We start from the raw sequence: 15,363 nt of genomic DNA, 5'->3' as shown, positions 1-15,363 counted from the left end.
ACAGCCGGGTCCGTTTTGCTAACTATTCTCCGAGAGTCATTTACATCGTAAATAATTGTTTTCCCTTTTTTTGTCGGTAGTGGTTTGGAGCATTGTTTTTCCGACAGTAAACTGAATTATTTCTGCAATTTAGAAGACTGGCTCTCATTTTACCCGGTTCCAAGTAATAGTAGGTATTAAGCTAGAGACAATTCAAATTTCAAGAGAAATGAGACACGCACATCCTGGTCCGGATGGTTTCCTGGTACGAACATATGAAAAACAGAAAAATAACCGAAAGCTTATACAAAATTTTTCTACCAATACATTTTACTGTTACAATATAAATAACAACAACAACAATTACAAACAACAGCAAAACAACACCAACATGTACAAAGTATATCAGATATATCAATATTTAGGAATGTGGCTCTCGCAGCACGTTGCGCTTGTGTATGTCAAACAAAATGTCAGAGCGCACCCGCTACCGTCATCGGAGGGTAACAACGGAGGGTTCAGTTTTACTTACCGAATCGTGTGGGTGCCGAAAATCCAAGGAACTGTCACCGGACGACTTGTCGTCCCCCCGGTCCCAGTCAGCCTCTTTCTTCAGGGACTGAAAATAGAAGAAAACTGGAATTGATAAAAGGCTATCGAGAGGGTACGATGCTAAATGTTATATAAGAATATGCTTAGCTTCTCTAAAACTGGCAATAGGGAATCGATGGTATGACATTAGGAGACTAAAGAAATTGTTTTTATTTAATGAACAAACAGCGCTGATCACTTTGAAGAATCAACACGCAACCAAAAAATTAAGTAATTAGTCAATTTTTATGGCTGCGTCATGTTGTTTACACTCTTCTGTAACCACTTGTGCAGTTGTTTATTCGTTTTTCATTAGTTTGTCTCTAAATGCGTGGACTTTCAGCAGAACAACGTCGAAAATTTGTGTACAAATGGTGCACAGAACGCGGACTGTCACTGAGTAAAGATAGCAAAAATGGAAGGAGTAAGTGAAAAAGTCGAGCGAAATGCAATCAGGAAGTACGGCGAGGATAACACCTTTCAGAATATATCGAAAACGGGTCGAAAAAAAGGTCCTGCTTACCCTCAGTTGGATAAACGTAGACTGAAGGCGTTCGAGCAACAGAATGAGGTTTCAGTTTGGGATGTGGCCACTCCGAAGTCAAATGTTCTTCGTGCTAAAGAACGTTTGAATCTTCGAACCTATAAGAAGCAGAAACAACCAAAACGTAGTCCGAAACAAGAAGCATCGATCTGGCCGAGGGTTCGAAAGCTGTACAATACGATTCGTGCTGGAAATTTGAACTGCATAATCATGGACGACGAAACCTACGCGAAACTCGATTACAAATCCTTGCCGGGACCACAATCTTATACGGTGCGAGAAGGGCAAGTGTTAAACCAGTCCGAGACATCGATTGAAGTCGAAAAATTTGGTAAGAAAGCTATGGTCTGGCAAGCAATTTGTAGCTGCGGTAAGATTTCGAAACCCTTAATCACCACTGCTTCAATGAACAGCGAAATATACATCAAGGAATGTTTACAAAAACGACTTCTACCCATGATTCGAAGCCACAAGGATCCTGTTGTCTTCTGGCCGGATCTTGCTTCTTGCCACTACTCGAAATCAACGGTAGAATGGTATACTACCAAAAATGTCACTTTCGTCCCAAAAGACATGAATTCACCAAATTGCCCACAGTTTCGACCAATTTAAAAATTTTGGGTATTAACGAAGGCACATCTTAGGAAACATGTCTCGGCAGCTGAAACCATTCAGCAGTTCGAAAAAAATTGGAGAAAAGTGTCAAAACTCGTCGCCCCGACTTCTCTGTACGGAATTTAATGCGGAACGTTCGCAAGAAGGTACGCAGCTAGTTTACAATGGCTAAGTAGCAAATGTTGAGAATAATATTCTGTTGTTGTAGTCTAATATTATCAGCATATCGAATAAAATTTGAATATCTAACACTTGTGAATTATTTACAGCGAAATCAAAGTGCGTCCATACTTTCTGGGACAGTCTTTAATATTAGTTACTAGTCACCCAGCAGAGCGGTGCAAAAAGTTGGTTTCAGGTAACATGGTAGTAGAGGTAGTTGGGTTAGAACTCCAAAACCCAACGAAAGAAAATATAAAATGGCATAAGGACTTAGTTCGTGTGTTGTCCAATTTACAGGTGTGCAGAAGATTTGTACATCGTTCAGACAAAAGAGACCTGAAAATCAGAAGTACAAAAAAAAAACGGAATGTTTAGGAATGTTGAGCTATTGTGGTGACATTTTAAAGATCGCCAAGGACGCTATAAGGAGAATCCTCGTCCAAGCATTTCAAGATTCAGAAACCCTTTCGGCGAGACAAAAACAAGGACAGATTAAAAGGACAAAAGCGCAGAAGAAAGGCTGGAGAATAACGTGTTTAACGACGTGAAACTCTTCACCTTCCGGTAGTTTTTGGAATAAGTAGAACGACAGAGTTTGGTTGCCAGCAAAATCACGAATCTACACCGTCGTGCTAACGGAGATCATACAGATCAGACATCACCGATGATGGCCGAACTTTCCTGGTTTTTGTCTCTGAAAGAGTGAAGTTCAACCACAATACAATTTCTAAAGAAGGTAGTCGGAGCAGGGGTTCCAACCGAACTCGTTTTCGGCACACAAAGTGAGGAAAGTCCATCTCTGGATTGCGCTGAACATGTTCAAGGATTCATTCTGTGCTCAAAGTGGTTTGAGCCCTGTGCACTCCGCTGTGTGAAGTATGAAGGAGGCCGAGGTCTGCTCTAAAAACAAGAAAGGTGTGGCAGCCCTGAAGCGACAATTGGTGTTTGCCACGGATAAAAAACCACAAGAGCACCTCTTAAACTCAAGGTCTCAAGTTGAACTTTATTAGAGAATAAGTGTGGGAAATTGTTAGACCGACTGGTAGACATGAAGGACGCTAGCCTGAATCTACAAAAGATAAAAAAATCTTTTAGAGATGTGTAAGAAGTATTCCTAAATTTGTGAAATCATTTCTGAATTCATAAAACCCGTAAATCCCGCATAATCTCTTCCGAACATTCCAGAGCCTGCAAATCTGACTCAATTCTTTAATAAATTTCTTAAATCCGCACGAACACATCTTAATCTGTTGATCCTGCCCAATTCCTCCAAACACTATTCTTTTTACTTTTTCTGAAACCCAAACAACTTTTTCTGAACATTCCAAAGATCAGTTGATACCGCCAAATCTCGCATAATTTTTCAAACTCTGTCCAACTTCTCCTTGTTATTCTATCCTAAATTTGCTAATTTTTAAGAATTCCTTCGTAATTTTTCTTTAATTCCGCACAATCGCTACTTAATTTTTCCTCTCTCTCAATCTCTCAACAATCTCTCCAAAGCCCACAAAGTCCCTTCTACAGTTAGTAATTCTGCTGAATCCATAAAATGTTTATATGAGTCGCTTATTCGGCACAATCTTTCCATTCCACAATCCATTCTAACTTCACACAATCCCGGGTTCTCGGCTCAATGCGGGTGCTGGTCTTACAATCCAGTTGTCCAATGCTAGATCTCCGGCCTTGAAGGATGCTTAGTGTCAGAACCACCAACCAAGTGTACCAACCGATTATAATTATCCAAATGATATATGATATTAAATTACATTGGTTACTACTCCACACAGAACCATTCTTATATCTAATACTAATACAATACTAATAACTAGAGTGACAACAATCTTAGGAACAAATTCTTTATGGTGGTATGAGTTAAGTGAAAATCGAATACATTTGAGCAACGATTAAATAGACGGCACATACCGACGAAAGGCTCGTTGTGACCGTAATTGGTTCTAGCGGAAGGAAGACGGAGAAAATTATGAGTTTGAAGAACACGACGGAAAATACCGAAGTCTTGTGAGCGTAAGATTTCAGAACAATCGATTCAAGTTAGGAGCAGATCTGCGACAAAAGTTGTCTTAATCACATCTCTACGATCAAATCGAGACCTATTAGCTTGCAACGATCTTGGTAAGTCAGAAGATTTAGAGGATCTCTCCAAGGGACGAACTAGATGAAGCAATCTCTCCTGACTCAACACGCTAATCCCATATAATTCCTTCTGAACTTTCTGATACTCGTGAAATTCGATCCTTTCAACTAATCAGTCCCGTTCAATCTCCTAAACTATTCGTAAAGCTGAAGATTCACTATGAGATTGTTAGTACTTATTATCAGTATTGAGTAAATCATGATCATGAAGAAAAAGTTCATTTCATTATCACTCACGAAAAAATCAGTTCGAAAGATTTTCTGAACCTTTGAAAAACTCAGTGATTGAAAAAATCACTTACGAGAATTTCATTCATGAAACAGGAATCGACAAAACTGTGAACCTCAAAGTTCACAAGTGATTTTTTGTGTCAGCGAAACTTGATGACGAGTTTTCATCAAAAAAGAAATATCGCTAAAAAGATAATTGAAAGGAAGAAGAGTCTCCGATGATATTTCGATGCTGAATTTCAACTACGCTATACTTCGACACCGAAGTGTTTCGTGCAAGATTTAATTATTATATTTCCCTCAACAAAAAATCTCTACCTAGAAAAATTTGCGCCCGGGGCAAAACTTGAATTGCCACCCCAACCTTGGTTTAATGAGTAATAAGAAATAGGAGTTTCCTGAACTCCATCTCCGGAGGGTGCCTATTATTTTTCTTCGGACAGGACCAGCCAAGAGGCAGTTGAAAAAATAACCAATAATAGTTCTACTGGGTTCCTGCTTCCATGTCGGAAAAGGCGATAATTGATGGAGTTTCTCTTTTCCTACTTTTGATTCCTTTAATGTTTCAAATCTGGGACGCTTTTTAGTAAACTATTACTTTATTCAATCTACACTTTATGATTTGAAAATTTATTCTTAGTTTTTCGAAAGAATTTTTCTTATCTTCTTCATGGAATGAAAAGTTCCGGGCCTCTCACAGAAAAGACATTAATAGTTTCGAACCGTGTATATTTTTGTTGAGAAAAAGCCTATAGATGACCCAATACCAAATTTCATGACAATCTATCCACTTGTGTTTGAATAGCAGCTGATCGCGTCAGACGAGTTCTAGTTTTCATCAAGCTATGGAAAAAGACGAGTTTCAGCATTCAGCATAGAAGCAACGGTGAAATTGAATGATTTGCGGTACGGATTGGTCCACCATCCCCCGTATTCTCCAGACCTGATCCATAGCGACTATTATCTAGTAGATCAACATAATCTGCTAATGCACTGATGAGCTGAATGCGAAACGTAAATGATTCAAACTAGTCATGTGCACTTTAGCACGAACCGGAACCCAAGAGGTTCCGCACCCCCAAATGACGATTATTATCTATTTTCAAACCTGAAAATGTTTCTATAGGGAAAGGAATTTTTGTGGAATGCTGAGGTCATTGTACAAACGGAAGCCTATTTTGAAAGCCTTGACAAGTCTTCTTTTAAAGGGCATCAACATGTTGGAGTCATGGTCGATGGGTCAAGTGTATCGCTCTAGATGGAGATCATGCTGAAAAATAAATAAGTTTTCAGTTCGTTCGGGAAAATATGTCGCAGTACGGTAAAATTTTTTCCATCGGAAGGGAAATATGGAGGAATTTTTTCCTGGTATCCGGAATAGCGTGCGAGTGGTACGTATGCAACTACGTAAGGCAAGTCAATCTTACATCATTTGTGGTCAATGTGGGATACATCCGTGTAAAACGCTGATTAGCTATGAAAATCAGCTGATCACATGTCAGTTTTGAGAACAACCTTTACATTACGGAAACAGAAACTGGAGCTGTGAAAAGGACATCTTTAACCAAAGAGAAGGACACCCGTTCAGCATCGGTAACTAATGAATCCAGTAGTTCTATTCCAAAAACACTTTCTGCTTTAATCGGTAAGCAATTACTAAGTAAGCGATCAATGTTCAATAAAACGTATCTAGCAACGAGCATAGACGAAAATAAAGTGCTTCTCAATCCTCGTTGGATGAAAAAGAAAGCTCCTCTCCCCCGATAAAAAGGTTGACTATGAGATCAAATATTAAAAATAATATTTCTATGAAAAATCTGCTCAATCGGTCACGCTTGTATACAAATAGATACAAATAGGCCTAAATAAAAATTGTTATAAAAAAAAACAAGTCTTGGACTAACAACCCTTGCTATTCCGTGCGTGATCAATATTCGGACCTGGACGGCGCCGGTACTGCTCATTCTATTCTGGGGCTACCAGAATAAGTACATTGGACCATTATTTGCTAATCCCAGAACTGATCACCTAGAAATTATCCTCTGTACAATTTTAGGTGATCTCGATCAGCAACGGGGTAGGAACCAGGGATGGTCGGTGATGCTCAAGCTCAATTTTCTAAAATATTCGAAATCTGCATAATCTCTCTTATACTCTCCTGAGTTCGCTAAACCTGCCAGACTTCTCCTCATCTTTCTTTAACGCATACGGGAGCGGGTCATTTCGCCGAAAGATGAAGCTAAAGAATGTAACGTAGTTGCATTAGATATTTTTTATTTGTACCCAGTCAGATTTGGTGAAATGACACTATCGGCTAAATGGCTTTCGGCGAAATGGCATTTAGCGAAGTGGTGCATCCGTCAGAATGTCACTCGGCGAAATGACCTTGACTAAGCCCATAAAGTCTCTCCTAAACATTCATCAACTTGACAATCTATACTTTTCTGAATCCACTAATATCGAACAATTCCTCTTCTACATTCCCAAATCCAATCCCTTCTACACACGGAAAGACTGAAATCAGTATTTTGGCGAAAAAATAAGTTGATTTTTTTTATTTTAGTTAGTTATTTTTTGAGACAACTCAACAAATCTTACTTTTGCTAATTCAGATTTTTTTATTCTCATTCTCTTAATAATAAAAAAAAATTTGTTAAAATGACTATTTTTTTAGTTGAATTCACCAATTAAACGTGCTGTCATTTCTTAGCTAAGGCACACTTCATTTCCATTCAACTAATTTTTTAGTTGAATTAGAGAAATAAAACGTTGTTTTCAACCAACATAAATAGTTGAATTGGCTTCTGCAATTTGCAGCTATATGGCGCACTGTCACCGAAAACACGTTAACACCGTAATGACTACTAGCCACTAGATGGCACACTACTACCGAAAAGAATTTATGTCGCGGTTGTCTTTTCTATATTGGCAGGTATAAACACGATGTTGTATTGGAGAAAACGACATAAGCGAAACATAAACTTCTTTTTGAAATTTTTTCTTCTAAATCAATGTTTTTTTCATTCGACTTCGCGAAATCGACTCTTTCACTGAAAACTTGAGCATTCGGAAAACAAAAACCGAATACAAGTAGTACACCGGACGGCGTAGCCCGGAAGGTTGGAAGAAAAAATAATTTCATTTAACATATACAATTAGCATGTAACATTCAAAACTCACTTCACTGTTCCACGTAAAAACATTATTACGCACAATCGCTTGAAATGCGCACAAATTCTGAATAAATACACTTTCCACTAAGAGTTTACGTCATTTTTACATATTGGTTTAGAAATTTATATATGGATATATCGTAACACATGCGAAAAACATCAAAACAATTTGCAAGCAGTTTCAACAAGGCTGTCCTTTTTAGCTTTGTAATGGATTGTTTTGCTTTGACACTTCTCATGAGTTTTTGGCTAACAAACTTGTTAATAAAGCCAATTTCATTTTTGTTTTCTTTGTACTGTCCTTCAGTAATGATGGTGATGGATAAATAGAAACATTTTTTTTTATTTTAATAACAAAATTAGTTGTCAATGAGAATTTCGTGTTGGATTGAAATATTGCTGGTTTGTGTCCAGGATATTCGCCAACTAAACACATTCTCTAAAAATAAAAGTTTTTTTAGCAAAGTAAATTCTCAATTTTAACTAATTTCATAGTTATTATGGAAAATTTGTTGTTAAAATCAATTAATTCAAAAACTGTAATACGATTTAGGCGCAGAGCTAATTTCGGTCGTTCCGTGCATTCGTCAAAGCTCGCTCAATCCGCATAATCCCTTCTAAGCTCACTCACGGAGGACCAGAACTCTGAAGTTTTGCTGAATCCCCCATAAACATTCATAAAATCCATTATTTTGCATAATTTCTCCTAAACTTCCCTAAATCGAAGGCGAAACGTAAAAAAGAAGATAATTTTGAGCACTTAACATAAAACCATGCGGTACCAATATCCCTAATTCCACACCATCACTTCTCAATAGCCCAAGAACCACACAATCCCTTCTAGACTGTCTTAAATCCGCTAATCGTGCACAATCCCTCCTAAACTTCAGACACCCTTAAAATCACTTCACCCTCTAAGTCCGCTTCCTCTCAAAACTTTCTGCCTTCTGAACTTCGCTTTTCTAAACATTCAGAGTCTCGCATAATTCTTCCTAACATTAAAAAAATCGAATAATTCGGCTCAATCTCATTTAAACTACCAGAAATCTGCACATTTCTCCTATACTTTTCCGAACCCGCACTGAAAGACCGAAATCAGCATTTTGGCGAAAAAATTAGTTGATTTTCTGATTTTAGTTAGTTATTTTTTGAGTCAACAAAAAAAAATCTAACTTTTGCTAATCCAGAATTTGTAACTCTCATTCCCTTGATAATAATACAATATTAGTTGAAATGGCAATTTTTTTTAGATGAATTCACCAATTAAACGTGCTGTCATTTCTTAGCTAAGTCACGCTCCATTTCCATTCAACTAATTTTTTAGTTAAATAGAAAAATAAAATGTTGTTTTCAACCAACAAGAATGGTTGAATTGACTTCTGCAATCTGCAGCTATATACGTTAACACCGTTATGTCTACTAGCCACTAGATGGCACACTACTGCCGAAAAGAATTTTTTATTCGTGGTTGTCTTTTCTATGTTGACAGGTACGATGATACGATGTTGTATTGGAGGAAAAGACAAAACGAAACATAAAGTTCTTTTTAAAAATTGTAAATGTTTTGTTTATTCGACTTCGCGAAATCGACTCTCTCACTGAAAACTTTGAGCACTCGGAGAACAAAAACCGAATACAAGTAGTACACCAGATGGCGTAGCCTGGAGGAAACAAAAAACTTCGTTTGACATATACAATTAGAGTGCAACATTCGAAACTCACTTTACTGTTCTACGTTGAAACATTGTTACGCACAATCGCTTCAAATGCGCACAAATTCTGAATAAATACATTTTTCACTAAGAGTTTACGACATTTTTACAAATCGGTTTAGATATTTATATATGGATATATCGTAACAAATGCGAAAAACATCAAAACAATTTGCAAGCAGTTTCAACAGGACTATCCTTTTTAGCTTTTTAATGGATTGTTTTGCTTTGACACTTCTCATGAGTTTTTGGCTAATAAACTTGTTAATTAAACCAATTTCATTTTTGTGCTGTCTTTCAGCAATGAAGGTGACAGATAAATAGAGTCAAATTTTCTGATTTTAATCCCAAAATTAGTTGTCAATGAGAATTTCGTGTTGGATTGAAATATTGCTGGTTTGTGTCCAGGATATTCGCCAACTGAACATACTCTCTAAAAACAAGAGTTTTTATCAGCAAAGTAAATTCTAAATTTCAACTAATTTAATAGTTATTTTGGAAATTTTGTTCTTAAAATCAACTAATTCAAAAACGGTAATACGAATTAGACGCAGAGCTGATTTCAGTCGTTCCGCGCGTTAATCGAAATAGGAATCAGCTTTTACTTTATATCTTTGCCCACGAAAAATAGACCATAAGGGAAATTTGGTGAATCAAATAGCGAAAAAAATACAAATATGAGAGCTATAGCTATGATTCGAACCCAGAAACTTATTCTTACTGTGGAGATGTTTTTGAACATGAGAGAATACGTTCCGCAAGGCAATCTGGCTAAGAAACGCGAAATAACTTTCATGATGCTTTGCATGTACCGGTTGAAGTTCACTACCTGGTGCTGCCCACGAAGCACAAGTTTTCGTTTTGACCTTTTCAAACATGTGTCTTCATTATTCCTCTCAAAACGCTCTACCTGAATAGGGAGCAAAGGTTGAACCAAAATTGTTGTTTTGGTGAAATTTGGTTTGATTCCGATTGTTATAGCCTATTCACCATTCAATTCAAATAGTTCTTATTTGTGGTTTTCTCAGTCTAATATATTAGGCAGATGGTGTATTTTTTCAAATTGCCTACGTTTCGGCCTTTTTTGGTGGCATTTTTCAAGGGAAATTTAGTCGACTATATAAGACTGAAAAAATAAAAAAATAAGAACTATTCACTACTAGTGCTACTCCCAGTCGATAAATACATAAGTTTTTTGTTTGCTTTTGGTTAAAGAGGTTTAAATCTTAAGGTCATTCGCCTCTTCGGGCTAGAAAAACTGACTCTGGCCCTATGTGCTGGGTTGGGAATCGAACCCGGATGGGCAGTCAAAATTTCGCAGAAATCTATCGAACCTATCCGCTGTGAAACAGCGACTCCTACTTGGGACCTGCCACTTACCAAAGGAACCTGCTGCACCGGTCCCATTCCGGATGGTCCAGCGATGGGCTCCGAGAGGGGACTTGGAATATCGCCACTGCCGAAGGTACTTCGCTCATTTCGATCCCGCTGCGATCGTGGTGAGCTTCGATCCAGTCCGAGGGCACTTCCGTTGCCACCGCCACCGAGTCCCACTCCTCCGGCACTGTTCACCGTCGACGTCGTCGAAGTGCACGCCACCGGTGTGCCACCACCACGACCACCGCCACTGTCCCGCGAGGAAGGCCTTAGATCACCGAGAAGACCGGCGGCGGACGAGTTCACCAGTCCGACGCTGGTCGAGTTTGCTAGGCACGCAGGCGAGTTGATAGTCATATTCAGTCCTGAGAGAGGGGAGAATTCTAGAGATTAGTGTTAGTGGATCTAGCGACAAGGGGGAGAGGGTTTAATTCACTTACCGGCTTCACTCTTGATCTTGATTGGCGGTTCGTACTCATCGTCCGACGTATTCATATTGTTGCTGTTGTTGACGGTAGTACAGCTGCGTCGGCCGTCCTCATCGACACTTGATCGTGGGCAATGGTGCATTTGTTGGTCCTGTTCACTGTTGGTAGTTCCCGGTTCGTACGATAGTTGATTCCCAGTCTCCTCGTTATCCTCCTCATCGTCATCATCATCATCGTCCTCTTCTCTAGTCCGCCGTTTCCCACTGTCATTGTTCGTTCCGGCATTGCTGCTCTGGCTAAGCCCTTCGACGGTGTTGCTCAGACTATTTAGGTTTAGACTACTGCTAAAGGCATTACCATTATTCGACAGGGGTCTTTTGTGATCGGCAAGATCCCGCTCCTCCGAGGAACGTTCTGCAGCTGCCGTTGTGATGGTCGTAGTTGCTGAAGAGGATACTGAACCACTAGATGTATGAGTGTGATCTCGATTTTTCCTAAGGGGAGGATATAGCGCTAGAGGAGTGGGCGACGGAGGATCCAACCGGGTTGGGGAAGGACTTCGCCCATCGGAGTCCAATCCACGGGATTTCGATATCGTCGACAGGTCTGTGATGCCGAGGGAGGCAGCCACTGCTGCCACGGTTGCAGCATTGCTGGTGGGCGAATCTAACGAGGTGTGATGATGCGGATGTTGATGGTGATGCGGTGAGACGGCCGTTGCACTACCGGCGGTCGTCGCTGCCAGTGCTGACGAAGGAGAGGAAGCGGTAGTCAAACTGGTGGCGGCGGTGGTGGCTGTGGCGTGGGCACTGCTATGGCTGTGAGGCCTCAGACGATCCGGTTCGCGTTTTGGTTCGGCCAGGGCGGTGTTCTGGTTGGTCATCTCGGCCAGACCTTTGACCTGGGTACGGGGTTTTCACATTAGTTCCCTATTAGCACCTTGCACCTTGCACCTGCTTCGATACTTACCTTTAGCGATTCGGCGGTTTTGAGCAGCGCCGACAGCTGGCAATATTCGACATTCACTTCGCCCTTGTACATGAAGTCGACCAGCGTGCGGAGCTCGGCGAAGCGGACGTCCTTCAGGATCACGATCGGATGCCGCGCGGGATGGTCAAGAAAGAGTGTCTGGAAGTACGAGGAACAGGCCGATAGAACAACCTGGAAATACGAAAGAGATAGGCACGGGGATTAGAACTCACGTAATGACACATTTACTTTTTTTTTAAATTGGTTGGACAAAGTTTCTCATTTTTAAATCTACCTAAATATTCTGTGATCTCAGTCGTACGCCAAGAATATATCGACTCACTGAAAATCTCCTTGTCAAACCCTTTTTTCAGGGGTCTTTTCCGATGCCCTAAAATAATATCTCCTTAATTTGTCATAAATTATGTCAACATTTTGTAACCATTTTAATAAGCTATAAACTACCGGCGTACTGGCCGTGTTCTGAACATTGTCTACAACGTAGCCGTACGAGCAAAATACGGTTGTTATTAAGTTCCCCTCTCCCCGCTGCTGGCTCCGCTTCTGGTAGGTAATAGGATGCTAATGTGCGTTGTGCAGGTGATACGCGGCTGCACTTTTGGCTCGCGCTTCGGTTTCAATCGAGTGGCTCAGGTGAACCATCGGAGAGCATCGCGCAAGACGCGGCTGGTAGTGCTAAAAAGAACACTCTACATTTGCTTATATGTAAACGAGTCCAGGGAACCACGGATTGCATTTTTTTCGCAGTCCACCAAGCGAACGATCACATTCGTTCGGCGGTGCCGCAGTTCGCGGAACTTGCAGCGAAAAAAAGAAAAAAATCTGGCAAAGTGATGCCCAACATAACAAATATGCAAAACTGAACCATATATGAATTAATAAAGGCATGAAAATGATGCTAAGCTTGCTTATTCATGACGCTTTGTTCCCTTTGAGGTTGTGTCCGTTCGGCCGGGGTCTTTTTTGTTGCATTAAACGACTGAAGAAGGGTACAAGGCAAGGACGAAGTCTGATTTGGTCTGAAAACGCATGTGAAAAAAGGCGCTTCTTGATTACAATTGACATTAAACCCGATGATTATCAGGAATGACTGGCTTTGATTATGTTTGGACATAATTAGCGCAGGACGATGTTGATTGAATTAGGATCATGACGGAGCAAATTAGAATTAAAATGTCTTGAGTTTCAATATCACTTTCTAATACAACTGGAGATAAGTACTGTCAAAGTCATAATCGCGAAGATGACGCAGGATTGCATTCTAGTGTTACATATTAACATTAGAAGGCATATTCGAAAAAAATTCGTTCACTTCGTCGTTCACTTGTACTTGAAAATCAACAAGTCGTAATACGTGTAAACTTGTGACTATTCAGTCATTCTAAAGCTTTTTTATCTCAACATCATCTTAAGATTCATTTAAAATTGTTTGCGTGGTAATACATAAAAACTATTCATATATTATCTAGAATTAAATATAGTTATCTCGTTAGTAATTTTAATTATATTAAACTACTTTTCGAACCTGATAATATCGATAATTGGTGTAATTTTTTACACTTGAATGAATTTTGATTCCGAAAAATATATGATCGAACTTAATTCGTCAAGATAAAAATATTCAATTTTTATACAATTAGATTAAAATGTAAGGTTCGTCATCAATATCCAGTATTCAAAAATCTTTTAGATCTCAAACATCTTGTAGGTTAAATAGTGGGTAAATAGATAAAATACATAAGATTCAAAATGTGGAATGAATCCCGCAGCCGAGGGAAACACGTAGAAAGTTTCCATGCAAAAATCAACACATTTGCTCTGAAAGTACCGGCTAAGGTTTTATCCGGTTATCCCATTTAAAGTTTTTTCCCGGTTGTTGCATTAAAAATGACTTTAAACGTTTTCTACTCTGGAAAGTTCTAGTCCGGTTTTGGCACACAAAATATAAATTAGGTTTTCGTATTCAAAACTACTTAAAGGGGCCGATCCGGCGAACGACCAAAATTAGGTTAAAGCCGGGTATAAATACACGATATAAAGAAAAATTGAAGGGTTTTAACGATAAGTTGCACTTATTAGCTATTCATATAACGCTCTGCTATGTTTCAAACAGTATCACACAGGGTGTTTTTGAAAAAAAGCTTTAAAAATAAATGTTTCATTCATGTCTATTCATGTTATCTTGAATATTTTATGTGTATTAGGCCGAAGAAAACTTTTTTGTTGTTGTCCCTCATTTGAATCAAGATGTAAAAAAATAATAGTGGGCTATACCTCCAAAATGGAACTGGTATTGATCGATTTTCACGAACTTAGATTCAAAGTTTGAATGGTGCGTTTGAATTGGTGTAGCGAAATCCTGCACTCCTGTTACTTCTGTGTATGATATTCAAGCTTGTTAAATAGGGTAATATTAATCAGCTGCATAACACGCACAAAGATTGGACATGTTTTTCTTATTATTATAATTATTGTTCATCGCAGCATGTATTAGCTGTTTTATTGATGATATTACTCCACTACGACGGTATTGCTGAATAAATTTCAACTACATCACAACGCATGGAATTTCGATGAGACTGACGAAATAAACTTACCCAACGATCCCAAAATTATTGATATCGGATAGTACATATCCGATAAAATTGAGTGATATTCAGCTTTGACGTTTAGCCATTATACCATCGGAGTGACAGGCATTTTAACTTCAAACTTGTTTAATGAACTCAGGGTAGCATTAAAACGAGCCTTACTTTGTTGAAATGTTGATTCCGAAGCAGACAGTAATACTGATAACGATGAAGACATTTTTAAATTCTAAGTAAAACCAAAATTTATTTTATCGAAAATAATTTGTTTCAAAATTTATTATAAAATCTACAATAAACATGTGATATGAAAAGATAATACTGACTATTTTTATTTACTTTGAATCAAAAAATTTGCTTATTTCCACCCCTGATGCAAACCGATAACCTTGTTTCTTTGGCGAACCAGAAACTGTGATCTGATTATCGGTTAGTGCCCTGGCTGATGAATTGTTTCACCTTGAACTCACTACAGTAACTCATGGAATGAAATCCATTACCGTTTTCAATATTAGTGTTAGTTAGAATCGAAAAATAAGATCACTATGTCGTTTTATTTCATATTCGAATTTCTTTCACATCTTAAGACATGGCACCTGAATTTATACTACACAGAAGGTCGTCATAACGTTTACGGTTCGTTACACTTAAATTTCAACCAAACAGTTCATAATATGAGGACTTTTAATCATGGTGTGTTGGGGTGTTTTGTTGAAGTGCTAGGTTGCATTACAATTCAACATAAACTGTTATGCACTGATGAGCCGAAGATGAAACGTGAACAAGTAAGGAGTGTATCGATAAGTAGTTAGCAACATT

The 15,363-nt window shown here is 38.8% G+C and overlaps 1 protein-coding gene across 19 annotated transcripts in view; it reads right to left on the bottom strand.

Annotated features, from left to right (window-relative positions):
• Window positions 1-15,363, bottom strand: part of LOC131425800 (protein tramtrack, beta isoform) — a 522,944-nt gene that overhangs the window by 74,181 nt on the left and 433,400 nt on the right. For 18 of the 19 annotated variants that reach the window (XM_058587977.1, XM_058587980.1, XM_058587979.1 and 15 more), the window contains 4 exons: window positions 11,936-12,127; window positions 10,979-11,867; window positions 10,542-10,921; window positions 512-598 (listed from right to left, as the gene is read on the bottom strand). In XM_058587977.1, coding sequence (XP_058443960.1) covers window positions 512-598; window positions 10,542-10,921; window positions 10,979-11,867; window positions 11,936-12,127 — 1,548 coding nt within the window. The remainder of the gene's footprint in view (window positions 1-511; window positions 599-10,541; window positions 10,922-10,978; window positions 11,868-11,935; window positions 12,128-15,363) is intronic. The other variant, XM_058587983.1, reaches the window with a different exon arrangement.

The sequence above is a fragment of the Malaya genurostris genome, chromosome 1 (assembly GCF_030247185.1).
Source record: "Malaya genurostris strain Urasoe2022 chromosome 1, Malgen_1.1, whole genome shotgun sequence".
Lineage (NCBI taxonomy): Eukaryota > Metazoa > Arthropoda > Insecta > Diptera > Culicidae > Malaya > Malaya genurostris.
The sequence above is the reverse complement of the archived record's forward strand: the minus strand, read 5'-3'. Positions and strand labels throughout refer to the sequence as shown.